Source organism: Macadamia integrifolia, chromosome 6, assembly GCF_013358625.1.
Source record: "Macadamia integrifolia cultivar HAES 741 chromosome 6, SCU_Mint_v3, whole genome shotgun sequence".
Classification (NCBI taxonomy): Eukaryota; Viridiplantae; Streptophyta; class Magnoliopsida; order Proteales; family Proteaceae; genus Macadamia; species Macadamia integrifolia.
In genome coordinates, this window is record NC_056562.1 from 40,050,585 (window position 1) to 40,073,430 (window position 22,846).

A 22,846-nucleotide genomic window follows, 5' to 3' on the forward strand; every position below is an offset into this window, starting at 1 on the left:
TAAAAAATAGATAAGCACAACAAATACAATGGAGCAACGAATAGCTAGAACTAACAAATAGATAGGACCAACAAATATACTAACACATTTTTTAAACAGTCGATATACATACAACAAATATATGAAACAGAAAACAAAAGAACAACAAATAGATAAATAGTAATTGGATGAACCAACTCATATATTATGAACAGTAACAATATTACATATTTTCCTTTTGAAGTTTAATTTGTTAGCCCAAATTTCATTCTAATTAGGTAATGGCACTCTAAGATGTTTCTAATTCCAGATTGTGCCGCCAATAGTTTAAAAGATGATAACCTGTGTAGCATTAAAAAGTGAAAACCTCTTTTTGCTATTTGTTCTTATACAAATATGTCAGTATGTATGTATATAAGCAACATTGTACACATAAATGTATTTATATACCTGTATATAAATGTACCATTGTATGTAATCCTAGAAGAATCAAAGGAGAAGGATGGGAGAGAGAGAGAGAGAGGGAGGATTGAGATTCCTTGCGGAATCAAAGGAGAAGTTTGTTTATATTGGGATTTTTATTTATTTTTTTATTTAAGTATTGAAAATATTAGACAAGTTAAGCAATCGTTTAACAATTTTGTTAATAGATAAAACATGTTAAAACTTGTCAAGTATATAGCATAAGTGAATTGAGAGTCCTAGTTCACTTACATGAAGATTCACCGGACTTGTTAAGTATAGGTAACAATGGCAAAAAATTCGGCCACCTTTAATTTTTGTTCTTGTGAAGTGCTTTCAAGATTCTACCCAAGAGGAAGTGCTTTTAAGAAGAGTGTCAGAAAACCTAAGCACAACCGGGAAAACCAATTGAAAAACCCTGATCGAATCATTTCCTTATTGGATTGATTTGGATTGGGGTATGATTGGACCGGTTGGAAATCGAACCACACCAAACTGAATGTTGTTCAAACCAAAAACCAAATCCAATGAAACCTTAAAAAAAAAAAAAAAAAAAAAAAAAAAAAAAAAAAAAAAAAAATCATTTGAGTATGAGATTATGGATTGGTGAATAATTGGTTTTCCATTGACTTCAACATTATTGAAAAGATTTATAGTTGTAAGAGGAGTTATTACAAATCAACAAGTACGAGATTTTGCATAGGAAAATTGATTTCTGACAATGCTTCCATTGATCTCTTTGTGATACAATACATTTATATCTATAAGTTGTTGGAGATAGGTGACCCTACCAAATGATAGCACTAAGTGAATAGTAGAGACTTGCCTTTAATCCTCTATACATAAGGTTGGATTGTGATGGAGTGTGGAAATAGCATGACTATATACGTACAAGGAAAAATATGCTTAATATGTTTCCTGTATTTAGAACTCGAAACCCGCATCTAGAGAGGATATGAATCCCTAAAGCCTCACTACATACTTGCAATATTCAACTCCCTTAAAGAGACATCCAATAACATTTAACAAGTATGTTATAATCCCATTTCAATAATATGGGGGGATTCAAATGAGAGGGGGGGGGGACTTAGTGTTTTTGTAGACCATACATTTGTTCTTACGACTACCTGAAATATGGAGGCATATTATGATCCCATATCAATCATATAGGGGACCATGTTTGAATAAATATTGTGTTTTTAATGTGATGAACGTTTGCGTCTTTTATTTTTCCTTTTTGTGGTGTTTTGATTGCGTGTTTTGATATGCTTAGGCTACAGTGCTACACCTCCTCGCCCAAAAGCTCCCCGTTTCCCCCCCTCCATCACCTCCCTCGTTGTCTACCCCACACACATAATATATTTCTTCTCATGGTTTCAAGAACTGGGGATCAGATCAAAATAGGCCATGACCAATCTTGATTTCGGCTGACCCACACCCAAAAGCTCTATAGAATTCTATGTTTAAGGATATGAGGACCAATTTCTAAGGGTCATGGAGACCTAACCATTATCAAAATTGGCATTGATCAATTTCATATTTTAAAACCCTCCTCCTCCTCCTCCTCCTCCTGGAACTAGAGGCCTATTAGACAAACTCATCCAAGGCTTGAGGACTTAGTATCGAGAATGGGATCAGCTATGGTTGATATCGATCCAAATCAACTTTGATTGGACAAAAATACCCCTGATTTTAGTATAGAAATCTTTTGTCATTTTACCCTTTGCATTCATCCAAGGCCATATCAATGGATGATTCATGATCTCTTTTCCCCCACTTTTCATCTGGTGGAATGATAAATGATGACATTCTATAGAAAATATAATAAAAAAAAATATTTAAGGTCTTTAACTATTAATTTATTTTACTATTCACTTCTCCAACACATGGGATTAAAGATTTTAGTTAAGGTATCGGCTGTTGACATTGATATTAATATCAATGCGGATCAGTTGTATCAACCCGAATTTGAAGGTATTAACGTTTTATATCCATATCAGACGCAGAAGACATCGATTTTAGACGCTCGATCTGATACTGATACCAACTTGGTTACTCCCCTTAACTTTCTCACCCAAGTGCCCACCCAACCCTCCCAATAAACAAACGGCCCTCTTATATGTACAGCCACTGTGGGAAACTCTTTTCTCGGTTTTCAGAATTCTAAGTAGATCCCTGCTTTAGCCTTAGGGTTCGTCGACAGAGAGCGAGCTTTACCCGACCAAAGGGGAAGATACTCGGTCGCTAGAAAGGTACCATGGTTTAAATTACCTGGAAATAGAGATTCTTCTTCTTCTTCTACACCTATTATTGTGTTTGATGGAAAATTACACCTATTATTGTGCTCTCTTAAAAAAAAATCATTAATTGTTAGGAAACCCTTCTGCAAATTTTGTTTTCAGAGTGGAGAATTGCAGGCTTCGGTGGAAATGGCGAATAACCCTCAATCTTCTGCCACACCGGTAGGAAAAGAAAATTTCACTCTTATTATATGAGCCCTTATTATTTCTTTAACTGTTATGAAAACCCTTTTAAATTCATCTTTATTGTTGTCTTGGAAAGCCACTTCGGCCACCGCCTATTGTCGGATCCGCTGGTCCTCCTCAAAATTTTGCTCCACCCATGTCTATGCAAGTAATTGCTTCTTCTCTTCATGAATTTTGAGTTCATTTTTCACCATTTGTTAATGTCTTTTTTTTTTTTTTTTTGAGCGAGTGGGCAATGCTAAAATCTCGCTAAATTCAATATTTGTTGCAGTTCCGTCCTATGATGTCAGTGCAGCAACAAGGGCAAATGTATATGCCGGCGGGTTCGCAACAATTTAGGCCTGTTGGGCAAGGTATTCCTACTTCAAATGTTGGGATGCCACCTTCCGCTCAAGGTCAGCAGCTTCAGTATTCTCAACCAATTCAGCAGTTGCCTCCGAGGCCTGGGCAGCCTGGTCACAGTATGCTTACTTCATCACAGACGGTTCAGATGCCCTATCCGCAGCCAAACATGCCTTCTTTTTCATCTGGGTCACCACAGCCTCAGCAAAACGCACAGCCTATGGCTAATCCTATGGGAGTACCTGGTAGCATGGGAATGCCACTTTTGCCATCATATACTGTAAGTTTTCACTAACTTTGACGTGTCTGCTCTAGTTTCTTGGGAAGTATTCATTCATTAACTTTTTATAATTGGTTTGCCTTCAGTTTACTACATCTTATGGCCAGCCACAAAGCAATGTTAATCACTCGAATCAGTACCAGCCAATTTCTCAGATGCATGCACCTAACATACCAACTAGTGCTGGGGGACAATCTTGGCTGTCTTCTGCAAGCCAGTGTGTGCCCCTTGTTACACCGATTCAGCAAGCCACTCAACAACAGCCTGTGGTAACATCTGCCTCTGTTCTGGTATGACTTTTTGGCATTAAAATGTCACTAGTCCTACTATGTTAATTATTTTCCAACTGTCATTTTTGGTATTTAATTTAAAACTTGAATGTTTATTTTAAAGGAAGGCACACATTGATTTTCGTCTTGGATTTTCAGGCAACAAATTCTCAACCTAACTCCAGTCAACAGTCTTCATCAGATTGGCAAGAACATACATCTGCTGATGGGAGAAGGTATGTCGCTATCCCTATTAAACCCTTCCAGTTTCCCCTCTTGGGTGGATTTTCTGAAATTTCCTTGTCTCTAAAAATTATCAGATATTATTACAACAAGAAGACAAGAGTGTCTAGTTGGGAGAAGCCTTTAGAATTAATGACACCTGTTGAGGTGAGTCATATTTCTGTAAAATTGATCTTTATATGACTTAACAATTCATATGTAATGGCCTGTCAATCACAACATGGAAATGTTTTGCAATATGTATATATGCGTTCCCTTTTGTGGTAATTGACAATTGTACCACTGCTTAAGTTGATCAAAATTGTTTTATTGGGGATTCTCTGTTTCTTTGCATGTTCTCCCACTGGTATAGATGTCATGGCAAGTCAGGAGAAATAAACGACTGCTCTATATGCTCAATTTTGAAGGTGGGGTTGCACTTTCTCAAGGCAGGCAATCGTTGCTATTTTTACCTTTTAATGCATCATGTAGGGGCATTTTTCCTGTTATTTGGTGGTTGGATAAGATATATCATTCCCACTGATTAGTAATGGCTGCTGTTCTATTCACAACTTTAGAGTTTCTGTCATGGCGTCTAGCTGTGTGCTTTTTCTTTGAGACCTTCACCCTTCTGAGACAATAGAGAGTTGATGGAAATTGTTCTTGATGGAAATAGTTATTTTAACCAAGAAAGTAAAAATGCTTTTGGGATTGGTGGAACACTTTATGCTTGTACTCCCCAGCTGTTTTTATGCATCATACTTTGCATTTAACTTTGGTTGGTTTTGGATGCTTTGAAGGTAGTAATACTTCGGCTCCTAGTCTTACATTTTTTCAATTAACATAAAGTTATCATATCATGTAAGTTCAGCTCTGCAAGTTACAGAGGGATATGCTTATTAAGTGACCTATGTGATGAAAACTACAGTGTATAATGTTATTTATTTATTTATAATCTTATCAATTTGTAAATTGACAGCTACATGTATTGCAATGGCACTTGAGCAAGTATTTTGATTGACTAATCAGTTAGCTTAAGTTTGTTAAATTTGATTTGAGATGCATTAGTCTTTTTATGCTGCTTATCTTCACATGCTTTGGTATATGATCTACTTGACTTCTATAGCTCTTCAAAGGATTCCCACAGGTGCACGTTGTGCTACTCAATTGAGAGGTATGAAGTGCTATGGTTCTGTGCTGCATGCCATACCTATTGTAACTTTTGCTTCTTAAATCAGTTGTGATAAGTCTTACTATCATGGACCCTCGGGTGTTTCTTCTGTTAAAAGGAATCTTTTGGTGAGATATGTGTGTACTCTGTACAGTTTACTGCTCTTTTGAGCACCCTATTTTTCTGCTTGTACATAAGAAGTTCGTTAATTCCTAATTTTTATTTAATGCTTTTTATGGATGGTTCTGCCACCCATGTTCCATTATGTTGTTATTTTGAGTAAAAGAAACCAGTAATCACGGTCACATTTCTGTATTGTTACAGGGAGAATTTCATCCCCCCCCCCCTCTTCCCCCTTTTTACTATCTTATATTGTAAGCAGAAGTTGAATACTGGAATCTGGATTTAATTTTTATAATTGCACTAGTTATATTGTTAATTTGTTATATTTACTGTTAGTTATGTAGCTGTTTTGGGTTAGCTTTTATGGTTGTTTCCCTCATAGAGGGCTTTACTACAATGTGAAACACAAAGTACTTTTTATTTTACATCAGTGAAATGTTATTTATCCTGGAAAAAAAAATTATACTTGCAATATATAGGTCATTAGCACCTTGGTTTCCTTTGAAATATTGTTGGTTTTCAAATTTGGCTTTCACTGTCTAAAAAAGGAGAATCAACTTATTAAGGGTAAAAGGGCGTACTCAGTGCACAACACTCCCGCCACTGTGGATTCTTGGGAGGGTCATAATATACGAAGCCTTACCACCGCTCCACAGAGAGGCTGTTTCCTCACTGGAGCCTGTGACTACTTGTTGCAATGGAGCAACCTTACCCTTACGCGGAGATCCGCCCTTTAATCAACTTATTAAGGGTGATTAACATTAAATTAGCTTTATGTTATTTCCATGTATTTTGTGATGGTTGAATTCTAACTTTCTAGTCTTACTATGGTGATTACTGTGCTGTACCAAGGGCATGAAAGATGGTTGCATTACGCCATTACCTACATATGGCACGGGTGAAGTGTTTCTGTGGTTCCAAACTATTATAGTTTGATGATTTTCACTTATTTTGTGGTTAATGGGCGATTTTCATCTCAGTATTCATTTTAGTTTGCATTGAGCATTAATCTCTATATTTTCTATTAGAACATTAAATTCAAATTTTTAGTGCTTGAGTAGTTGATTCATGCTGAAATGTTATCCTTCAATTGGCAGCTTATCCTCAATAAGTACCTCTTCTCTCATGTGATTCACAACAGGAGAGTGTTTGATGTCATTTTTCCTTGATATGTTTGGTGTCCCTTTTTATGCTTGTTGGCTTTTCCCCATTGCATTTGGTCATGCTTATTTTCAAAAATTTCCAGGAGGTGCTTTTGTGGGGATAACTATTCAATTAATTAGTCAGATTGCTAGGTAATGGTAGGAAGCTAATGCTGTTGGTCATTTTCGTATAGATCAAACTTTACTTACATATTTAGTACGTATGGATTTGCATAGTCTTTTCCGCCATTATTGAGATGTTAATTATTGAACTTAATTCATATCTAAAGGTCTTTTCACTTCGTTTCCATCTGACCTAGTTTGAAAGAAGACTTTCTGGTGAAGTGGTCTGAAGTATTAATTTGATATATGTATATATATATATTGGGATGACTGATCAGAAAGTTATAAATCTAGTTTGGTGAGTTAGGGTTGGTTGGATCTTGTACTGGATGGATTTTCTTCTTTCTGTGTAATAATGTAGCATTTCTTTTTGTGTACCTCTGCCTTCTGTTAAGCATTTGGTTATATATACTCGTTGAAGTTTATTTCTTCTATTGAATTGCAAATAAAAGATTTTTAAAAGCATCCCATGGCTTGCTTGTGAAAATTAGAATTTTAGCCTATTTATTAAGAAAATATGCACTTATTTGAGTTTTCCAAATAACTTAAAACTTAAATGGGTGGTTCTCTCTTCTTTTCAGCTATAAGTCCAATAAGCACTTATATAAGCTTAAGCAAACACCCACTCAAGATGGCAAATTTTATTCTATTTTTTACTTCATTTTTCCCTTCTTTAAGTGGGCTACAAGGGGAAGAGGTTTTTGAACTCAATGTCTGTAACACCAACACACACAAATGCTGCATTAATTCTTTATTGTGTTGTTGTGTGGAACTTGTGGAGGACAACTTTTTGTTTCTCTGTTTAGAGATTAGGTGAATGGATGAGCAGTAGTTGCTCAGAGTAGTTGTTGAAACTCTGATCAAACTGTTAGAATAGTATATACATAGTTTTTCCTGGTAAGCATCTTAATCTTTGGGGATGCCATTAAAGAAAAGGAAAAGAAAAAAGTTATTTGCCTGATCGTAGAATAAGATTGAATGAGCTGTTCGAATGGGTGCACTGTTTGAGCTATTGGTTGATGTTATTGTAGATCTTTAAATCATTATTTTAGATTTATTTTGAACAGTGACCATGCCTGATACAAAATCTTTTGGCTCAAAAATTTGGAATCCTTGTGTGCATGCCTTTAACGTGTTGCACATTTGAACTTACCCCACAAAACATCTTAGTTTGTTTGCATCAGCTCCGGGATGTAAGTCAGTAATTGACCAGCAGTTGCTAATATGTGTACTTCAGGCCCTGTGAACGAATACATTTACAATTTTCTTGGAAAGAACCTCTGTTGTAGTGCTTTGCTCTAAGTTGTTATCACTAATCCTGATGTCATTTTTAGTTTAGGTTTCTTTTTTGAATAGTTATGTATATCTTTCTTGTTCCTTTTGCCAGTTGTACCTGTTGTTGATCAACATATGGTATGCATGTTGCGATAACACTTCACCCTTTTTATTCTTTGCTCTAATTGCTAATATACACATTTTTTGTATATTATTCTGTAAACTTGTTTAGTAGTCAGCTTCCATGAATCTCTCTGTGCTTACCGTGCTTTCTGGTTCAGAAATCAGAACACATGTTGCATGGTGCTCACAGTGTTATCATCTCTGTATTGTCACCCCCTCGAAAATTTTCTTTTCTGTCTGGATTCGTTTATGTTTCCCTATTTAAGTTGCAAGATTTTTTTTTTTTTTAATTGTGATAATCAGTTTCTAAAGACTTGGTGCATGCTTTTGTTACAGATTGTCATATGATTGCCAGGTCTCTCTTTCCTGAAACTGTTTAATGATATCTTCAGTCTTGGCTTACTCATTTTCTGTCACTATTACAGAGGGCAGATGCGTCCACTGTCTGGAAGGAATTTACAACTCAAGAGGGCAGGAAGTAAGTGGTTGATTCCATGAAGGCTTCATCTGGTTTGGTTAATAAATGATGAAAATTAATGTAGAAGTTTTTAAGAGAAGCCAATAGCATAACTGAAAATTGCTATAGCTAAGATAGTAATTGAAAAGTGAACTAAACTTTCCGCATTGTCATACTTTAACATTGATATATTAATAGTCTGGTAGAAAAGTAAACAAATTCTTTTTTTCAAATCCGGTAAATTTTGAGTTATTACATAGTTATTGCTGGTGATGTATGGGAAAGTTTCCAATTTTCTTCTGTCTGAACTTTAAATTACTTTTTAACATTTGAAATTGAAGCTTTTATTTGGCTACCATGTCAATGGAAAAACTTTATTTTTTGGTTATGAAAAAAAGAAGGAAAAGAAAATTATGATTGGGACTCAAAAAGGCTCTTGTGAGTTCAATAGTCTTGATGCCAATATTGGGAAATTTGTGCAGGTATTACTACAACAAGGTCACTAAGTTATCAAAATGGACAATCCCTGATGAACTGAGGGTATCTAATCATTACTTGTTGATATCAATAGAACCTTTTACTCAACCGATACTCTTATCTTAACTTGTATCATGGTTTGCATGTATTTGCCTCCAGTTGGCTCGGGAACAGGCTGAAAAGGCTGCTAGTCAGGGTCTACAGTCTGACACTACTGTGACTCCTGACTCCTCATCTGCTGTTGCTGTCACCTTAGTTGATACACCATCTTCTGTGGGGATTTCAATTGGCTCTTCCTCAACTGTTGCAATTTCAGGGGTGGCATCAAGCCCAGTTCCAGTGACACCTGTTGTTTCTATAAGCCCACCCCCTGTTGTGACGTCTGGAATGCCTGCTATTGTTGCTATTCCTTCTGCTGTTGCATCAAATGCAGTTGGGGTTCCCTCTCCTGCAGCAGCTCTTTCTCCCTTACAATCTACTGTTTCAGGGGGTGCTGTGGTTCCCGTTGCTTTGGACAATGCCACTACTACAACGTATGATCATGGTTTTTCAAGGTATCAGCATGTTTGTTTGCAAAAGGTCTTAATTTTGTTCTCACCTTTATGTGTTAACACTTGCAGGACCAACTTTGAGAATGTATCTCAAGGTGTTGCAACTTCTATTGATGGGGCTTCTGCTCAGGATTTGGAGGTAAAGTTAGTTATTTTCTGTATATAATTAAAACTATCCTATGTGCCGTCATGGTTGCTTCTTTGGTATGCATTTAGTGCGAGAGATATTGATATGGCCTTACCTGTGCAGGAAGCCAAAAAGGGCATGGCGGTTGCTGGCAAGACCAATGTTACTCCACTAGAGGAGAAAACTGTTGATGAAGAACCGTTGGTTTATGCTAATAAGCAGGTACGGATCTAAAATCTACGTTTCATGTCAATTTATTTGTCTGTAGCTTCTTACATTTCATAACTTTCAGGAGGCAAAGAATGCTTTCAAAGCTCTCTTGGAATCTGCAAATGTTGAGTATGACTGGACTTGGGAACAGGTAAGCTGAACCTTTTTACCTTAGTAATTATCATGCTTGCCTAATTTTCAAGTGCTTGTCATTGACATGAAAATTTCCTCCTCAGGCTATGAGAGTGATAATTAATGACAAAAGATATGGTGCTCTGAAATCACTTGGGGAGCGAAAGCAAGCTTTTAATGAGGTAACGATATCAAGGGTTGCGTAATGTTAAATTCACAGCTTTGGTTGGAGTTTGACATGGTATGGCTATTCACACGTGTTTCTTGAATAAATTTCTATTTTTGTTCTATGTTCCAGTACCTGGGCCAAAGGAAAAAGCAGGAGGCTGAGGAGAGACGCATTAGACAGAAGAGAGCAAGGGAGGAATTCACAAAAATGTTAGAAGTAAGTTCCATACGCTTTTATTTCTAGGGAACTCATACTGTGGGATGCCAGGGCCTGTGATGGTAATTATATTTCTTGAATTGCTTTCCAGGAATCAAAAGAGCTCACATCATCAACAAGATGGAGGTCTATATCTTTTCCTGTGCCATGTTAAAATCTTATTTATTAGTATTTTTTTTAATATGTTGGTAACAAGTAATAAGTCCTGATAACATGGCAAGGTAGTTCTAACTCTTATTTGGATGTTCTACTCAAAATTTATTGGGCTATAATTCAGCAAAGCTATAAGCATGTTTGAGGATGATGAGCGGTTCAAGGCTGTGGAGCGAGCCAGGGACCGTGAGGATCTTTTTGAAAACTATCTGGTGGAACTGGAGAAAAAGGTAAAGGGTCTGCTAGTTTATTGGTTAAGCCACACTGTTATTGGTGTATGTTTTCATATTTCTGCTGGCTTTAAATTGTTAAATTGTTGGTATATACAGCTATTTAAAGAGTTGAAAACTAATAGAATTAAGAAATATCCAGTTTTATGGTTCTGGATTCATATTTGCTGTCAAATTTTGTTCCATTATGTGAATGCAGTTAAATAGATTTCTTCCTGACTAGAAGGTCCGATAGATTGTTATGGACTGTAAGGTTATACCAGGGGAGAGCCTAACCACACAACATAGATTAATGGTCATGAATATGTGCCTCACTACATAGAATCATAAGAAATGTGAGCTTATTTGCCCTAGGATGAGGTGGTTTAGCTTAAAGGAGATACTTTGAAATCATTTACTGATAAAGTGGTCAAACAAGAAAAATGAGACTTTGAGGGAGACACTATTATGACGTGGAACGAGATGATTACTTGTACTAGAAAGGTTGCTAAAGATGTCCTAGGCAAATCGAAAGGAAAACACCATTCCTCTAGGGAAACCTGGTGGTGGGATGATGAGGTTCAATCAACTATTAAGACTAAGAAAACTAGTTTTAAAACATGGTAAAGGACTAAAGATGTAGAGGATCTAGAACGGTATAAATTTGCCAGAAATGATTTTTTCCTTATTCTGAGTTATTGAATTTTCCTTTACCCAGTATAATTTTCTCTCAGCATAGGAGCTTCCTAGATCATTTGTCTTGCATTTATGGAGACCAGTAGGTTGTGAATAAGTTCATAATTGCTCAGCATGTTTTTCTTACTGTTCATGACATGGGATCATAATGTAGGAACGTGCAAAAGCTCAGGAGGAGCATAAGCGTAATATAATGGAGTACAGGCAATTTCTGGAATCCTGTGACTTTATTAAGGTAAGAAGATGAACTTAGTTGTTACTTATCCATTTACTGGAGTTGGTAGAAGTGATTGCTACATCTCTACTCTTTGGTTTCAGGCAAACAGTCAATGGAGGAAAGTTCAAGATCGCCTGGAGGATGATGAAAGATGTTCTCGTCTTGAAAAGATAGATCGCTTGGAAATCTTCCAGGTAATTTACATTGTTTTGCATTGACAGTTTCCAATTGCACTCTGTACTTATTTGGCATGTTTTTACAGGAATATTTACGTGACTTAGAAAAGGAAGATGAGGAGCATAGGAAGATTGAGAAGGTTCGAAAACTGGATCCTCCTTTCTATGCTTATGGCAGTCATAACTCCCCCAGGGTATGATCTCATTCTTTTCTTTGTTGTCCAACTGCAGGAGCAACAGAGACGGGCTGAGAGAAAAAATCGTGATGAGTTCCGTAAGTTGATGGAAGAACATGTTGCCGAAGGGATGCTTGCAGCTAAAACTCATTGGCGTGACTATTTTATGAAGGTATTCCTGCCAATTACTTTTGTATTTGAGCTGGCAGAATAGGTTCTTTTTTGATGGATTGTTATCTGGTGATATTCTCCATTTTATTCTACTTCATCATAGCTTTCACGGGGCTCATCTATTTCTTTTCATTTTTATATGCAGGTTAAAGAATTGCCTGCGTTTATAGCAGTATCAAAAAACACCTCTGGTTCTACACCAAAAGATCTGTTTGAGGATGTTGTCGAGGAATTAGAGAACCAGGTTTGAGTTTTATACATAATATTAGTATGGGAAACTGATTAATGAGAATGAAATTATAAAAACTCTTCTGGGTTGCCGTTTGCTTGTCATTGGAAAGTCCAGTTGAAATTTTCAATTTCATTGGCTGTGAATGATTGCTGTTCATCATTTTCTGGCAACCATTGACAAGATAAATTTGATGTATCCTTAATTATTGAATATTTATCACTTCAATGAATTAATACTTAATTATTTAAATTTCAAAATATCAGAATATTTTTTGATTAAATCTGCAAATATTCAGAATATTTGTTGATTAAATCTGAAAAATATTTGTGATCTCATTAATGGGATTGTTAATTTTAATTTATTAGGGGTGGAAATAAAGTAATGTTCTGTTATGTTATTGATAAGTTGATAATTTCTTAAGTACGGTTAACACTTAACTGTTGACCTTTTGTTTTCTCTGTCCTCCCTGGTGAATTGGTAACTAAAAATCATTTTGTTGACAACTAGTTGATGTAAGTATTTTGGTATGCTTACTTGTAGATGTGCAAAACCTTGTCCTGGAGCATTGCAGATAATACTTACTGAATCTGCTAACAAGCTATGGGGCTGTGCGGTTTCCTTGCTCTTATCATTTGAGGCTTAGCAATACTTAGATGCCAATGGTCTGAAACCCAGACCCTCCCTTAACTTGTTTAAGGCAGGAAACATTGGCTGATGGTTCAGTTAGGATCTCAGGATGATGTTTAATTGATACATTTTTTACCAAAGTATTTTCCTAACGGATAACAAATTATCTTATGAAGGAAAGAAAAATGACTAATGGATAACAAATTATCTTAGGAAGGAAAGAAAAATGAGGCCCTTCAACTGGCTGGCTTGACAGAAGCTGAAGAATGCTATGCCATAAAGGATTGGAGTTAAATCACTTTCTGACAACCAACTTAATCCACCTTTTGACTACCGAATTGGATGCCACTTAATATTGTTAGAATGGAAAGAGAAGCAAGATAATTCTGAAGCACTTTGCAACTCGAGTCAAAGTTGAGATAAAATTGTGCATACAAATGTCAGAATGATTGTGGACTGAAAGAGTTGTGGTTTTTCTTTTTGACGTTTTTTTGTTGCTATTTTGACAGTATCATGACGACAAGACTCGAATAAAGGACGGAATGAAGTTAGAAAAGGTACCGATGCGTACAATTGGTGTTCATATATTTTCTCTGTATGTATGTATTTAAGTAGTTATATATGTTTGAAGTAAAAATATATTGTTTGTGTATACTCAGATAAATATGGCATCATCATGGACTTTTGAAGACTTTAAGGCTTCTATTATTGAGGTTGTTGGCTCTCCCACCATATCAGATATCAACTTAAAGGTAACCCTCACCTCCTTTCCATCCCTTTGTGTTTCCTGAGTGAGTGAGGGCAGTGCCTTATCCTGCTGTGTGCACACATGATAACATGCACATGTGTGCATGCACCTCCCAACTCCCATACACACATGTACAATAGCTTTTGTGCTTATGCATACTTACAACCCTTCCATGTGCTTATAAGTGATTATGATGTAAAAAATGTCATCATTAGTTGACATTAGTCAGACTTTTTAAACTTGGCGTGGAATTCCAATGATGGATGGAAATAATAGATTTAACTTGTTTTTTGGACTCTTGCCTGGTGCAGGACAGGTTTGGGAAATCTTATATGAGTCCCAGGATTAAGTAAATTTGGGTTTGGGAAGGTCTACCAATGCAAAACTCACAACATACATGTAGAAAATCAGATTTAACAGCAGCCATAAATGATGAAAATTTCCAAAATACAAGTGCAGAAAATTCATTCTAGGATTCTTGGAAATTTAATAGAAGATACATGATAGGCAGCACCTTCCTTTGCTGTCCCGTGAATGGGGTTTTGTCTTGACACCAACTTGGATTCACTCCAAGTTTGCAGGGAATCACTCATCCTGCAGAGAATGGGAGAAATCTCACAAGTTCAATATATATACCCTTTTAAAACCGAAAATGAAAAAAAAAAAAAAAAAAAAGAAGAAGAAGAAAAAGAAGAAGAAAAAAGAAAAGAGAAATAACTTCCTAATAACTACTTCTCTGGCGATAACTAAATAAAACAAGCTGCACATAAGTAAATAGAAATATGCATCCACACAAGGGACATCTAGCCGCAATGAAGTTATTTGTTTCTGTGTACGTCAGCATCTCTGTTGACCCATTTTTCTTTTGATTGCTGATTGCCATTGTAATTTTTTTTTTTTTGGGGGGGGGGAGTTAAAGTCAATTGTTGAGCTTTATCTTGTCATAAATGGCTAAATTAGCTCCTTATAGAAACCACTGCAGTATTATATCTTCTTATTGTTAAAAAAAATTGGTTTGTTCTTTGAGGCTGAGGTTCATAACAGTCTACTGGGTATTTATGAGTGGATTTTAAAACCGAGACCAATAACCTTTATTTATGAGCGACTATGGGACTTTACAAATTTTTATCTGAGTCTCTTAATTCAAGCTTCTTTTGATGAACTTTTCTTACTTACAGTAATTTGTATGAGTTAAGGTGCTTCTATTGAGATGTTTGGAACATTTGATTATTGATTTGTGCTTCCATGCTATTGTCTTCATAGATATATTCTTAAGAATCATTTGGGGAAAGGACATCTTTGTATGACCTTTTTTTTTTTTTTTTTGGGGGGGGGGTCTAAATTAACATAATGATGAATGGTTGGATAGCTTGTGTTAATTTGTGCCATTGCTACAAAATCTTATCTTTGGGTAACACCAAATAATAGACTTTTTGGTTTAGCACTGTGGGACTTACAATTTATCTTTTATCAATTAAGTTAAAAACATTTACTTAAGATATTATTAAAAATAAGCAAATACCCCATATTTGAAGGGTGTGTCTGTTTGTAACCAAGAAGGTTACAAACAGATTTTGTAACGGGACAATTTTTACCCTTATGAGGCGATGTGTCAATGATATAGGGAGGATAAAATTATAAAATCTCTCCATTCCTCAATTTTGTTGATCGGAGTTATGGTGAACCCGTTTGATAAGGAATGGAGGTTGCTTATGGCGACCGTGTGTAGAGGATAGGTGAGAGGAGATGTTGCAGGCATGGATATGGGTTTTGCCTTTCTCTTTCAATTTCTCCTGATGATTAAAAGTTGTGGAATGCTATTGAAACTCCACGCACAGGAAACAAGAGATATCGCCCTATTCTCTCAGAAATTAGGAGAGGGTCGGTATTTTCTGGAATGTATCTGCTATAACAAGGGAAGGGGGAAACGACCACAAGAAATGGGGTTAATGTTTTGCTTCTAGAAGACAATTGATAATGTTTTCCCTCGCACTCAAGATCCTGGGAGAAAAAATAAAAAGAGGAATTGAACTTGAAATCAGAACTTCAGTCAAATATGAGAACTTGGATCTTCAAACCTAGAAATTGTTGAGCCAAATCGATTGTACAACAATTAATGAGATGGTTAAGAGTCCTGGCGTTACAGCCAAGGTTTTAAGTATCAGTACGTATTGTACCGTATCGGTCCTTACCGATATGATACATGGAATTTTTAAAACCCTTCCGTATTGATTCGTATCCTATGATACATACCGATACGCACCGATACACCTCCAATGTGATATCGATAAACATCGATACGTACCGATACTCTATGGAAAAATAAAATCGAGTGAAATGTATGTTTCGGTATGTATCGGTGCGTATCGGTGATGCGGATCCGGATTATAATGACTGAAATCGAATCACTTAGGGCCCACAAAAATGACTAAAAATCTCAAATTTAATGGTTGAAGGGTATTCTTGTAATTTCAGAAACAAGCAGGGCCTTAGAAATAATTATATGGTAACTGGGGTAGTTCTAGAACTAAAAATTTAATATGAGGGTTTTATTCTGGAATTTTAAAGAAAATGGGTTAAAAAGAACAAAAAGTTTAGCAATGGGGGTTTTATGTAATTTTGAAATGGCCTTACTTGTAATATAGAGAAACCACCTTCTTTAACCTTAAGTCAATACTGAAAACAAAAACCAGCGGTAAAATAAAATCTCAGGTCGATAGAACTCAGCCGATAGGCCTCGGTTTGGGCTGATCTTCCAAACGAAGGCTACCAACCCTGTGGCCTCTTGATTCCGGCAAATAGATACCTCAAACAACAAGCTTCAATGAGGTAAAACAAGTTTTGAACTTCTCTAGGCGGCAAGCAAGAACCAGATCTGAATCTGAGATCAATTTCTCACAGCAGAACCAAGCTTGGGAGATCTTCTAGGGTTTGTGTCGCCTAGGAGGTAGCAACCTTCGGTCCAAATCTCAGACCTGATCGATGGGTTTTCAAGGTTCAGCAACACGTTTTGTACACCTGAGATTGCCGTCCAGAACAGAGCATGGACAGCAAGCAAAGAAGAAAAGGGAACCAAGAGAAGAAGATAAGAGTGGGAAAAAGAAGATTTCAGAGAATCAGGGAGGGGGAAAACTGCCCACGGCAGCCATGGTTTTCATACCAAATTTCAATTCTTAAAAAAATTTCAAATCACCACCGAGTTCATCCATTACATGACTAATATAAAGGAAAAATCAAACAATTAATGAAAACTACTTGAAAATAGAAACTAGAAAGTAACTAATTTCAAAGAAATTGTTTCTAAAACAAAAGAAAATCAAATGAAATTTTTTTTTTCCCTAAATCCATCGTGCATTTGCATCAATCGGTGCGTATCAACTGATACATACCGATACAGTGCGCTATTGTCATATAATGGTCAAGTTGGGTCATTTTTCAGAAAAACATGATTTTTTGAGGGGTTCTTGTTCCAAAGTTGCTGCCAACCATATTTCTCTTTGACTAAAGTGGAAATCAAGGTTGGGAACAAGGATTTTACATTTATGGGACAACTACAAACCTTGAATTCTTAGTGCGATACCCTCAATTTATTGTTTATGCATAATACATGTTATCAATAGTTTTTTTTAACAAATTTTTTATGCAAAAAGTATATAAAAAGTGTTTCCTATCCATTTATGTGCGTATCTTGTGCGTATCTTTGCGTATCTCCGATATGATATGATATCCTCCTATACGTATCTTAATTTTGGCCGACTGATACGGCGTCCAATACCGATACTTTAATCCTTGGTTACAACAATTAATTAGAAGGATCAGATCTAATAAACATGAACTTGAAAGATCAATTTGTAACTATTTTCTACTTCTCGGTGCACAACCAAAACAGATCGGAGCTCGATTAGTTGTTGCTCTGAAGAAAAATCAAATTTTACAATCGCTTTCTTCCTCTTTGTGCGTGACCTTGAAAGATCTGATTTTGTGATCCTTTTCCTCAATGTTCATAGCCACGCCTCTAAAAGTGCCTAAAGATTATCTACATCTCCGTTGATGTTTCCCAATCTTTGGTTGCTTCGTCTTTGGGCTTCATCGATTTAATCAGGGGCTTGAGGATTTTGTTCTCATTGCATTGCAATACGCAAGAGAGGGGGAGGCTGAGCCATTCGTCCTAGTGAACCAACCATATATGGACGCTTGCTAACTGATCCTGAGTTCGATGGTGGGGGAGAGGGTGCTGCTTGGAGGGGGAGACGGTGCTGCTTGGAGAGGGATGAGGGGGAATCAGATACAGAGAAGAAGGGGAAAGAGGGTGGAGAGGAGGAAATAACAGAAAAAAGGGAAAGAAAAAACCCTTAAGTAATTAGTAAGAAATGTTAGATGGGTAAACAAGTCCGGTTACAATAATTTGTTGTAACCAGCTTGGTTATAAACAGATTAATCCAACAAAATAGTTTAAAAATCAAATTCCAAAAGGGTAAACAGTCAACCCCCTAGTCCAAGAACAAAAACTGATTTTTTTTTTCATTTTTAGGAGCAATTTTCAACTTTCAAATGTTGAGGTTTTTCTCAATTCTGAAAATTTCATAAATCTTATCATGGTAAAATATTGCTAAAAACCAAAAGTCTGGTAAAATAGTATTTTATCTTGATGTTCATAAAATTATTTCATTCAGGAGATTTTAACAGCATTCACACACTTTAAAATAAGTTTGACCGGAACATTACAACTTAGATTTAAGTTATCTTAGACTTGTTGGAAAGCTGGTTTTGGGCTATACATAATATAGAAAGTCTCATGTAAAAATAAAATCATTTGACCAGTCAAAACTTATTAGAGAACAAAAATATTTCTCTAAATGTTGATTTTTTGATGACTTAATGTTGATTTGATGCCTTCATGTGGCTTGCTGTTGATTTTTGGTGGCTTGATGTGGCCTAATGATTTTTGAGTTTATTCACTTTATTGATTTGTTTTGCTAATGAATATGTTGCATTGGTATGAATCTTTAATATTTATTTAGCATAAAAGTAGAATTTTATAATTTTTAATATGCTATTTGTGCCAAATAAAATGGTTACATGAAAAAAAAAACACTAGAATGCTTTATTCGCCTAGGCGACGCCTTATGCATTATCGCCGAAGTGCTTAGGCAATTCCTCATTTTGGTTGCCTTTCCACCTCGATAACTATGATAAGAGCCATTTTAGAATTCTATTCAATCAACATTGTTTGTTCCTCTCATGTGATAGTTAGGTTACTTCCATTCATTGTATGTAATCCAAAAGTTCCTCTTTTTTCTTTTTTCTTTTGTGAATAAAAATCATTACTAAGTGGAAAGAAGGGGGGGGGGATATACTTGAAGGGAGAAAAGAAAAAATAAGAGCTAAAGGCAGCAGAGCTAGCTAAACAGATGCTAAAGAAAGCAAAAAACTAAAAACAACAAAAAATAGACAAAGGGAGGGGGTTTGGGGAAAGGATGGAAGTGGAGGGCAAACTCCAAGACACAACAATAAGCTTATTCCTTGGGAATCCTTGATAGGCTGGCTGAGGAGCACATGAAGCTTGGAGCTGACATTGAAGAAAATGACTTTCCAAATCATATCAAAGGAACAGGAGTTGTAGGTCCATCTACGAAGATTCCGCTCTATCTAGGTGTGGTTGATGGCAGCACAGAACGCAAGCTTACTGATAGAGTCACATGACGAGTTCCTAGGGAAGGCCATATCCATCAAAATCCATTCTATATTAAGGGGGAGGATGCGCCTCATAGCGGGCCAGCAATAGCTAAGGACTTCTTTTCCAAATGGAAGAAAAGAAGGGCAGCTGAAAAAGAGGTGGTCAAAGTCTTCCAAACAATTCCAGCAAAGACAGTAGGAGGGAGGGACAAGGATATGATGATGGATGAGGAAGGCTTGCATGGGGAGGCAATTGGAGAGAGAGCTCTCCAAACAGTGAAACTGTGGTGGGGGCATGTGGCCTTTAAACTAGACTATTCTGTACTAGAGAAAAGGGGGCTTATGAGAACAGACCAAATTTCAAACAGAGGACTAAAGGAGTTAGAAGAGGAGGGGGACTAGATCACTCTGTCGGCTCTACCAGGATGCCCTTGGCGGGGGGAAGGGAGGACCAAATGTCAAAGAGGGGGGTAAGGGAGGGGAGGGGAGGGGAGGGGAAGGGGCCCAAGAGCCGTCTTAAATGATAGAGGTCACTATGGAATCTTTGGGGAGACTAGAGAAATACACTGCTCTAGCACCAATCAAGGCGAAAAGGACTTTAGAGGGGGTGCCAGTTTTCCAGTTAGAGGAGGGTGGAAGAGCCATCACTAATAGAGGAGTGGATGGCCGAGATGGCAAGAGGGCGGACTGCAAGGATTTTACGGGAATACCCAAGAGGCATTAGAATAGGGAGATGCAGTCCATAAAGAGAGTCATTGAAAAGGGATGAGTAAACCTAGGAAACCCAAATTGAGTTTTGCTTGTAAATGATCTTTCAAATGATCTTCAGGATACTTGCAGAATTAACTTCATAGATTTTCCTCAACCCCAACCTCCCTTCAAATTATGGGAGGTAGATAGAGGACCAACGGATGGGGTGTAAGAGTCTAGCAGAGTCAACGCCTTCCTAGAGGAAGGTGCACATTAGGGATTCAACATTTTTTATGATGGATTAAGAAAGCCTATAAACACCATTTCAATAGATGTAATTGGAATGGAGGACAGATCTGATGAGCTCAAGGTGTCCTGCATAAAAGAGGAGTTTCCGTTCCTGAGCTGGAGCCTTTTGTAATGATATCTAACATAGGGGAGCAGTGATGCACGGTCAGCCTAGAAGAGATGAAGAGAAGGCCAAGGTACTTACCAAGAAGAGTGCTAAAGGAGAACCTCGCCAAACCAAGGAAACAGGGTTTAGAGAAATCAGGAACTTCTGCAAGATAGAGGTGGGATTTGATGAGGTTGATGCAAAGGCCAAGAGGTTTTGAAAATTAAAGGAGATGTAAGGTTGGACAAGAAGGGAGATGTGACTATGGTCGGAGATACCCGGGAGGTCAAAGTAGGCATGGGAGGATAGAAAGGATGGAAAGGAAGATAACCATTCCTCGTTGAAAAGAACTTTGTCAAGCTTGCAACCAAATCTGTGATCACCAGTTCTTCTATTGTGCCATCTGAGATCATTTATGTTGATATCTTCAAGGCAATCGTTGAAAGCTTGGACTAAAGAGGAGTCGATGGGGGGAGCACATTGTTTCTCATTAGCAAATCTCACCACATGGAAATCTCCCCCTAGGCCCCAAGGAAGAGAGCTGACTAGGCAGAAAGATGACGGAGAAGGCTAAGCTGAAAGTGTTATTGATACCAGACACCGTGAGATGGATGCATTGGGCTGTGAAAAACAAAGCAGCAACCTTGACCTTGTAAGTGTTCCAAAGAATCTAGATGCGGCCTAAAGGGCTGTGAAGGTGATTGGAAATATGGGACCAAGAGGCAGCAATGTTTTGAGCAATGCGAGAAGCATTAATTTCAGGGATTTTGGTTTCAAGAAGGCAACATAGATCAAGGTGAAGGGATTTGATGTGATACCGCACTTCAGCCTGCTTGGCTGAAGAATTAAGACCACGAACTTTCCAAATATATATGGACGTCATTGGGAAAGATGAGAGGAGGGAAAAAAGGCTCAGAATGTTTAAGCGTGGAAAGAACAGTGGGAGTCATTAGGGCTGCTATGGTGGCGACACTGCTAAGCCTTGAGGGAGGGGGAGTGAGAGACAAAGGGGGTTTGGAGGTTGGGGTTGGGGGAGGAAGAATAAGGGTCGAAGAGATATTCTGTAGGTTCGACACTGCAAAGGTCGCGAATGAAGAAGAGAGGCTGCACGGGCGAGGATCAAGGGTCAAGTGGAGGTGCGGGTCGGGTGAGAGAGGAAACCAAGAGGAGGTGGTATGGATGGAAGGGGATTGAGTCAAGTGGCCACGGTGGTTATACAAAGGATGGTGAGCCAAAGCTAGGGGCCCAAAAGAAGTGGCCAAGGTAGGGCCAGGTTGCAAAACATGGGCCGAAGTGAAATGTGCCGAAGGTAGTTAGGGCCGAGAGATAGTTGGGCCAAGAACCGAGGGAAGGTTTCTCTTTGACAAAAAAGATTTCGAAGAGGGAGGGGTAAAAGGGGAATAGTAGAATTTGAGCATTTAGAAGGGTTATCCCTAGGCGGTGAGATAGAAGGGAAGGGACAGACATAACAAAGAGGCGTTGGGGGATGGTAGAACTGGAAGAGGGAAACCAGGTAGCTGATGTAGATAAGTGGTTCAAAGGAGCAGAAGGCTACCCATGGAGGGATTGTTCTTCCATGCACGGATCAGGGTACTTGAACGTGTCAAAACAATTTTGTCCGATGGAGATTCCGTGAAGGACCGATGGTTCAATAGAGGATTCCATGTCAGGCTTGGAGGGACCTTGGAAATTGTGCTAATGCAAATTCCGGCTACATCTCTGGCCACGACTGGTCCGCAAGAGACTGGAGTAGAGATGGAGTTGCAAGGGGGGGTAGTAGACTTTGCCGCTGTGACCAGGAGCTGTAGCCAATAGGGAAGGAGCCGAAACTCAAGGAGTATTCAAGGATGCAGCAGCTTATGAGGGAGGAACTTCATTACAGGGCTAAGCTGATGTACCCGTAGCTTTTAGGGTACGTGAATTCTTGTGTTGGCCGAATGATTTGCAAACCAGGCATTGAGGAGGCACCCAATCATAATGGACAATTTTGTTGGAATTGAAATCCCTCATTGTTAATGATGGTAACAGTCGGAGGGAGTGCATAGGCGAGTTGATCCTTTTTTTTTTTTTTTTTTTTCGTTTATTGCATAAGAGTATAGTGGCATGCCAATGACAGAACCAATGATGGCCAACAGGGAAGGAGCCGAAACTCAAGGAGTATTCAAGGATGCAGCAGCTTATGAGGGAGGGACTTCATTACAGATTTATGGTCAACCCTTTCTGACACCAATAGTGTAGAGATAGATTGGGAAAATTGGCATACCATTACATCCATTGTTCAATGTTCAATTTCTATTCGTTAAGTATAACTGAATCATTTTCCTTCTCCCACCCCCCCACCCACC

General features: G+C 37.7%; 1 protein-coding gene across 4 annotated transcripts in view; it reads left to right on the forward strand.

Annotated features, from left to right (window-relative positions):
• The first annotated feature begins 2,537 nt into the window (after positions 1-2,537).
• The window catches only part of LOC122082743 (pre-mRNA-processing protein 40A-like), a 29,302-nt gene continuing 8,993 nt past the window's right edge, over positions 2,538-22,846 (forward strand). For 3 of the 4 annotated variants that reach the window (XR_006141391.1, XM_042650492.1, XM_042650491.1), the window contains exons 1-24: positions 2,538-2,693; positions 2,844-2,903; positions 3,004-3,075; positions 3,199-3,549; positions 3,636-3,839; positions 3,978-4,054; positions 4,139-4,208; positions 8,423-8,475; positions 8,937-8,994; positions 9,091-9,464; positions 9,552-9,621; positions 9,733-9,831; positions 9,902-9,970; positions 10,056-10,133; positions 10,250-10,336; positions 10,428-10,462; positions 10,614-10,719; positions 11,549-11,629; positions 11,713-11,805; positions 11,874-11,927; positions 12,019-12,135; positions 12,280-12,378; positions 13,503-13,550; positions 13,653-13,745. Coding sequence is in view for 3 of the 4 variants with exons in the window: in XM_042650492.1 (XP_042506426.1) it covers positions 2,871-2,903; positions 3,004-3,075; positions 3,199-3,549; positions 3,636-3,839; positions 3,978-4,054; positions 4,139-4,208; positions 8,423-8,475; positions 8,937-8,994; positions 9,091-9,464; positions 9,552-9,621; positions 9,733-9,831; positions 9,902-9,970; positions 10,056-10,133; positions 10,250-10,336; positions 10,428-10,462; positions 10,614-10,719; positions 11,549-11,629; positions 11,713-11,805; positions 11,874-11,927; positions 12,019-12,135; positions 12,280-12,378; positions 13,503-13,550; positions 13,653-13,745 (2,421 nt within the window). In the remaining variant the exon portion in view is untranslated. The remainder of the gene's footprint in view (positions 2,694-2,843; positions 2,904-3,003; positions 3,076-3,198; positions 3,550-3,635; positions 3,840-3,977; positions 4,055-4,138; positions 4,209-8,422; positions 8,476-8,936; positions 8,995-9,090; positions 9,465-9,551; positions 9,622-9,732; positions 9,832-9,901; positions 9,971-10,055; positions 10,134-10,249; positions 10,337-10,427; positions 10,463-10,613; positions 10,720-11,548; positions 11,630-11,712; positions 11,806-11,873; positions 11,928-12,018; positions 12,136-12,279; positions 12,379-13,502; positions 13,551-13,652; positions 13,746-22,846) is intronic. The other variant, XM_042650493.1, reaches the window with a different exon arrangement.